Source organism: Poecilia reticulata, chromosome 5, assembly GCF_904066995.2.
Source record: "Poecilia reticulata chromosome 5, P_reticulata-male-v2, whole genome shotgun sequence".
Classification (NCBI taxonomy): domain Eukaryota; kingdom Metazoa; phylum Chordata; class Actinopteri; order Cyprinodontiformes; family Poeciliidae; genus Poecilia; species Poecilia reticulata.
This window is the reverse complement of record NC_088834.1, coordinates 18153991-18161448: the sequence shown is the minus strand read 5'-3', so window position 1 is coordinate 18161448 and position 7458 is coordinate 18153991. Positions and strand designations below refer to the sequence as shown.

At 38.3% G+C, this 7458-nt stretch overlaps 1 protein-coding gene across 1 annotated transcript; it reads right to left on the bottom strand.

The window, feature by feature from the left end:
- Positions 1-1496: 1496 nt before the first annotated feature.
- Positions 1497-6869, bottom strand: LOC103465239 (actin nucleation-promoting factor WASL). Its single transcript, XM_008409877.3, has 9 exons — positions 6187-6869; positions 4434-4580; positions 4083-4169; positions 2937-3012; positions 2718-2793; positions 2570-2639; positions 2319-2472; positions 2000-2187; positions 1497-1869 (listed from the first exon to the last, which is right to left on the bottom strand). The coding sequence occupies exons 1-9, from the start codon at positions 6283-6285 to the stop codon at positions 1759-1761; spliced, it is 1008 nt and encodes a 335-aa protein (XP_008408099.1). The 5' UTR covers positions 6286-6869; the 3' UTR covers positions 1497-1758.
- Positions 6870-7458: the final 589 nt, after the last annotated feature.

The window sequence follows — 7458 nt, the reverse complement described above, 5'->3', positions numbered from 1 at the left end:
CTGGAAAAGTAGGTGGAAATTCAAATCAGCCATACTGAAATAAACACAGAACCATGGTCTGAAAATAGTTTAGATATGTGTATATTTTGTTAACTGTTAGTCTGGCAGACTATTGTTATAAATCGTCCACATTCTGGAAATATTTTTTGTCTTTTGTATTGTCGTTGTTCTACACCAACGACCTGCTACGGCTTTGGCCCCTCCGCTGTGGGTCTTACAAAACCCAAAAGAAAATGTTTTTGATTTTGGATGCAACAAGAAATTATAATTTTAGGAATATTTTTGTATGTTCTTATGCAAAATGTGCTTTCAACATCTACAGCAGGTTATTAAAAAGTAACTGCTGCCTATCTTAATTCGTCACAAAGTTGATAAGAGAATACATTTTCTTCTAAGATTTGAAAGTAGGATTAAATTTTAGTTTAATTTTGTTCGTTTTTATCACAAAGCATCTTATGTTGTTTAAAAATGGTTTATTGCAGCTCTAGGCAAATTTTATTTTGTAGCATCAGGGGCAAAAGAGGCCCTTAGAATGCAAAAAGTTGCTGAATGCTGTCCTACATCATTAATTGGTAAATTTGCACATTTTGTTTTCCTTTCCTGTGACATTTTAAAGTTATTTTGTTCTATATTTGGGTAATTTTTTTATCATTTCATCTTTGTTGTGTCACATTTGTCTCTCACTTCAATCCTTTTAGTCTAATAATTACCTTATTTTTGGTCATGTGTAGCCATTGATTGGAACGCTGTTTCTCCTATCGGTTTTCAGATGTTTTTCACCATTTTATCTTTGAGTGCTGAACTAATCTAATCTCGACAGTGTCGTGTGTTTGGGGTGGGTTCAGTTTTGGCCCTTACGAATTGTTGACAGTTTAGCAATTCATCCACACCTTAAACTCCAGAGGAGTCTCAATTAACTGTTTCACTCCAGTGCCAGTTCTTTTTTTTAAAATAGGTTAATTATCTTCATATATTTCCAAAACACCACTCTGCAGTTTGAAATCACAGCAAAAACATTAACAGAGTTTTTGTTGTGGCTGGGTTCCACTGCCGTTTAAAACTATAGGTTATCTAGAATAATGTTGGAATAACTTAATGGCTTGTATTTTTATGTGCATTGTAATAAAAACATCAAACAACTAAAACAACTTCAAGTTAACTACCACTGTCTCGCATTTCCCATGTAAATATGTTATGGCTTCTCTGTAAATAACCCCCAAATGCAAAAAAAATGATTAAGTTTTATCAGCAAAACATCACAGAAAATCTTGGACTTTTCTATGTTTATTGTGAGAAAGTGAAATACGAGTGTTCAATTCTTCACAGGTAAATGTGTGACCGTCACAATTCATTATGTTTGGAAACATTACAAACACTGACGTTAATTAAACAGTTTATAGAGAGACTCCATGGATCTTGTTCCAATTAACTGAAGAAGTAGTCAGTTTTGAAAGCTATTTTTAAAACCCCCGCCATAAACAGGAATCCAACAGGCATCATTTCTGCATGTTTTTATTTGAAAGCTTCTCTGGAAACTTGCTGGTGATCTTTAAGTTTAAAGACATTTAAGTTTACTGAGTTGCAGGTGATCATCACTTTCACTTCAAGTCTGTTACCTCCAGAACTTTCTGGCTGCTGCATTAATGACTTTGGAGAACAACAAAAATCATATATTGCAAAACTCGCGTATCTTAATGCATCTGCTGCTCCACCGTCTACTTGTCTTCCTCAATGTTTTTCTTTTTTCTTCCTTGAGTCCTAATCTTGAAATTGTCTTGAGGTTTGCCGGAGCATCTGCTTTTGACTGAATACTTCTCTAAGTGCTTTCAAGATGAGATCGCTTTTTTGTAGTTCTGCTGGCGAGCCCACCTAAAAACACAAAACAGTTGGATTAGTCCTTTAGTTTTAAAAATACAAAACGCAGACAGACAGACAGACAGACAGACAGACAGACAGACAGACAGACAGACAGACAGACAGAGACTTGAGCTTGTCTTACATCTTTAAAACTGGCACTTCTTCTTAATATTCCAGGTCCGGGAGCAGCAGGACTGTCACCTGTTCCGGTTGTGTTATCTGTTGTCTGCTCAGCGTTTTGGGCTGAGGGCACCGGTGGTAGGGGTCCTTTCTGCAAAGCCAGGGAAATGGACGCCCCTGCAGATCTCGGTAAAGTCTGTGAAACTGTGCCTATCAAATGTACCAGAGAAGTCACTCAGGCTTATTCAATTGTTGATCATTTTAAATGAAAAAGCTAGTAACTGAGAGAAAATGCGTTGTTTCTAAAAAAAATTTAAAAAATCCTTTTGAGAGAAACATACTTTTCTTCTTCAGCTCTTTTTGCACAGCTTTCAGTCCTCCAAATTGGTTAATGATGCAGTCGACAACTTCAGCAACGTCTTTGTTTTTAAGGTCTTCCTCGCTCAGCCTTGCCTCCATCAACAGTTTCTTCATATCAGGATCCAGACCTGAGAACTACCATCAGAAAACGGAGGGAAGATGTTACAGTATTTCTACAGTGCTGCTACAGTTTAACTAACACATTATGTTCGCTACACACAAGCTGGCTCACCAAAGTTGGAGAGGCTGGAACCGGTGGGAAGCAACTTGGCTCTTCGTACAAACTATCCTCATTTTCTTCCCTACAAAACACAAGCAGGGTATAAACTGCCTTTCCAAAGGGTTTCTCAGTCTTCTCCTTAAAATGCGTTCGTTCTTACTTCAAATCAAGTGGCTTGCTTGTTGAGATGATCTTTTCTTCAGTTTTTGTCTTCCCAATCATGGCTGTCATCTTTTCTGCAAAAAGAAACACGTAGCAGGAGATTAACCAGGAATATCAGTCTCTAACAGATTCTCTTTTAATATGCTATGCTATGAAGAGGACCAAACGCATTTCATGTGACAGGAGGACCGACAATTGATCTGCTCCTTGTTCTAACCTTGAACATCCTCCACTGCAGACTGAAACTCCTCGGCCTCGGACTCGTTTGCAAAGTTGAGGCCGACCTGGCGGACCTGCAGGGAAGGAACAAATGATCCTATGGTGAATTAGAAAAGTATTCGTTTCTCATTCTTTTCTTTTTGTTCCAAATTGGAGCCATCAACTGTAATGTATCATGCTGGGATTTTTATAGACCGACACCAGTGGGACATGATGTTTTTCTGTTTTATTACTAAAAGTGTGGAAAGTTTGGTGTGCAGACGCCTTTAATGTGATCCCAATAAACAAAATCTAGCGCAACAAATTTCTAATATAGTGGTCATCTCTAATAGAAATGATATTGATCTTGATATTTAATCTAAGAATAAACTTTTCTGTTCTTTAAAAGCCCCAGAGGTTTTTTTTAGAGAACATTAGCGAACAAACGGCATCACGGAGACCAATAAACAAAACAGACTGGTCAGGGGTAAAGTTGTGGAAAAGTTTAAAGGAGCGTTAGGTTGAGGAAGAGCGTAGGAGTGGGGAAAAGGAAAGCTGATGTTGAAAGAAACGCTTAAAAAGTTCTGTTCAAATTTAACAAAAGCCATATAGGTGATACAAAAAATATGTAGAATATGCTCTGATCAGATGAGATTAAGTTTAAACTTTTTTCCCCAACATGCTCAACACCATGTGTGGAAGAAAACTAACACTGCACACTATCTCAAACGTCGCATTACCACTGACGTACGGTGGTGGCAGCATCATGCTTTGCCGATGCTCTTCTTCATGGGAAAATGACGGGAGCTACAATTGAATAGCTAACATCAAATCATGATACTGTATTTGAATGGCATAGTCAAAGTCTAAAGTGACAAACCTGTGACAATATCTGAAATTGTGACGTGTACAGACATTCTCCGTCCAATTTGAGGTCAGACTTAAAAATTGAACTCAAAATTCAGTCTCCAAAAGTGCAAAACTGTGATTTAAAAAAAAATTTCTCCATGAATTATTAACAAAGGAATGGGGATTAAATACCCAAACATAAGTTAAAGTTTATGTGACAAAAATGTGAAGAAGTTTAAATGGTATGAGTGCTTTTGCAAAACACCGCATGGGACACGCGAACACACTGACAAGCTATTCAAACAAGACGACTTACTTCTCCAGGGAAAGTATGGAAGTATGCTCGACTCGCAGCGTATTTGAAAGGAATGTACAGTTCCTGCTCCCACAGTAACTTGGCACGCTGTAGTAAAGGGAGGGACAAAGCAAAAAGAAGAAGTGCTAGTAAACTGTGTGTTGTACGTGCAGCAGAGCAGATGCACCAGTTTAAACAGCGGTCATTGTTTGTAGAGGAAACTGCAGATTAGAGGAAGCTGACCCGTACGTGCAGCTCTGCCTGAATACAGAAAACCAACAAAAATGGCTGCCACTTTACAGAGGGGGGGAAACTGTATGTTTCTGCATGTGTGAGTGGGAGGAGCAACAAGCTCTGTCTTGTTCTTCTCACCTTGACGCAGTAGAGACGCAGGAAGAAGGACTGCAGAGACGTGTCCTCGACGAGGCAGACCACACCGCAGTCCACACGATGCCAGCTCCGGCTCTCACCCTCAGAATCACTGGCCTGGAGTATCTGGGCTACCGTAGTTTTGACCAACTAGGATACATTTTACCCAGGCAAACATATATTACATATGCTGTATTTGACTTTTGCGCCAATATTTATTGCATCTCCAGGAAAGATGCGCAAAAAGCAAAGAGAACAATGATTACTTTGTATTGCAGCTGCATAAACTCTCTCTCTCTCTCTTTCTCTCTATGTCTTTTTATTGTTTTTACCTTCCTTGTCATGATGCTCACTGTGTTTATTGACTAAACAAACATGGGTCCATGTCTGAGCTGCCACAGTTTGAGTTGTTTAAACCTTTTTTAATTACTGGTTTGTCTGTAAATATGGTCAAGTTTAGGTGTGCAGTCATTTTCTTTCAACTATTTCCTGAATTATGTAGACCATTGGTCACATTACCTGAATGATGTTCTCTTGTATTTCCGATTTGAAGAGTGGCTACAGAAAATATCCCTCTTGACTGAGTCACTATGTTTTACATTTATCGAATTTTAAAATATCTTCATTATATTTTGTTTGAAGGTGTGGCCAAGGCTGGAACTGGTGACTTTATGAAAATATGTGACTTTATGGGTTTCAAATCTACATTCGTGCACAAATATTCAGTCGGACTCATATAACTTTGTTAAAGGGAGAGTCCCAGATTGAGTTTATGCATACACATTTAATCCATGCTGTGAAAAACAAAACTAGGAAAAAAAAATTGGAAACATTTTCATCACAAATCCCATGAGTCATAAAAACATGATATAAGAGAACTGTCTGTCTGTCAGTCTATCAGTCTGCAAATAATCGCCCCAAAGTCTGTTTTACTAACTGCTGCTAATTTGCTTTCATTGTTTTTTCCTAGATAGTTCAGTTTTTTTTTTTTTTTTTTTTGCTTTTTCATTCATGGTAGTCACTCAGAAAAACCTCTCTGAACGACTTCCTGGTTCAGTTTTAGAGTTTCAGAGCAGACGGGTTTCCCTTCAGAGGACCAATGACGTCTTGGTACTGATCCAGAATCATCCATTTTAATCATTTCATAGCTTATTGCTTTCCTTATTGAAAGTAAAGTCTAATGAAATTTGTAATAAAACAAACATCATTATTTTACAGAGGAGGGATTTAATGATTTTTAAGTGGACACTGGACACATGCAGCATGTTTTAAATGTGGTGTGCATTAATAATTACCACTAAGAAATCGTGAGTTTATTTCGCTGATTTCATAAGACCATAAAAGTTGGTACCCAACATTACATAAGGTAATGTGAGGGATCAAAATCTAATTAGAGGTAGAGATGTTTTTATTTATAGCTGTGGAGGAAACAAAAAGGATTCAATAATTTGTCTCAAAGTTGATCTAAGTTTCAGTGGCTTTGGTCATTCTATCGGTGTCGCCAACTAAAAAGGGTGGTCAGACGGGGGCCGCTGGCCGACCGGAGAAACATCGGCTACCAGGAAAACTAAAGCCATTCACCCTGCAGATACTCCTGATGGAAGCAGCTGATAACATAGAAACTGTCATTGCTATAGGAATCATACTTATATAAGAGCAAAAATGAACCACATAAATAACGTTTTTGTTCTGTGTTAAATGTTTCAGCCATATTTGGCTCATTTGGTTCTGTAAAGTTGCCATATACTGGACTGACCTTGCAGTGCGGTTCCAGCAGACGAACGAGGATGCCTTTCTCACGGATCGTCAGCAGGTCGCTCATTATATGAGACTGGAGGATGTGACTGAGCGCCATGGTCTCCTGCTCAGCTCAGCTGCCTCGAGCTTCTCCTTGCGTCCTTTCTAAATGTGTCCATTGAGTCCTTTCTGATCTTCATACCTGCTCTGGATGTCCTCACTTCCCGTGAAACGAGCATTTATGCAAAGTTATGGACAGTGTGTGAACAGAGCACCTTTTTGAATAGGCAAATCTGTTTATGTGCTGTAGCTGCCAGAGAGCCACCAGGAAAGAGTTCAGCCAGTTCAGAAATGTCCTCATAGAGCTGCAATCATTACTGATTTAGCCCAAGCAAATGTTTGAAACCGGTGTTGCATTTCAATTTGGGTATCCAAATATGAACCACAGTTGTACTTTAAAAACTGTTAAATTACAAGAATTACATTTGGATGAAGTTTATTTATATGTCCTTTTTGCAGGGCTTTAACTCACATTTGGATCAAAGCATTTGTTTGTCCTGATGGCACCTAATTGTTTTCAGCCTCTAAGAAGTTTTCTTTGAGTATTGGCACTTATTTAACCCCATCCACCGTCCCATTGAGTCTACCCAGCTTCTTTGTCCCTGTTGAAAAACAACATTCCCACAGCATAATGCTGCCACTGTCCTCCAGATGAAAAACACATCCAGCATAGGAAATTAATTTGTGAACGATAATTTTGATCCATCTAACCTTCCCAGACCAGGAAGCTCCATCCTGAGATTCTCTACAGCAGCATGACTGCAACAGGAATGTCTTCTAAGGATTGGATGTGGCAACATGTATTAATAAAAATATTCATTGATAAACTGTTAGAGTATTAATAACATGCTGGGTCCGTAACCTCAAGGAGCACCTTGTAAAGCGTGTAATTTGGCAGGATACTGACAAAAACTGCTTTGATTCCATTGATAAAGTAATATCTAAACACACAAGTATTATCTTGAAGGTTCTAATTATGTGGCCCCTTTAAACTCTGGAGGGCCACATACATAGTTATGTTATATACAGCTTTGAAAAAACATGAAGAGTTCACTGCTCTGAACCACATTGAAAACCTCTTGGTTATCCCACCAAATATAGATTTCTGAACTCTTCCTGAATTAAAACATTAGTTTTGTTGTTCCTAAATGAACACAAACTTGTTTTCTTTGCATTACTTGAGGTCTGAGAGCTCTGCATCTTTTTCGTTATTTTGACCATTTCTCATTTT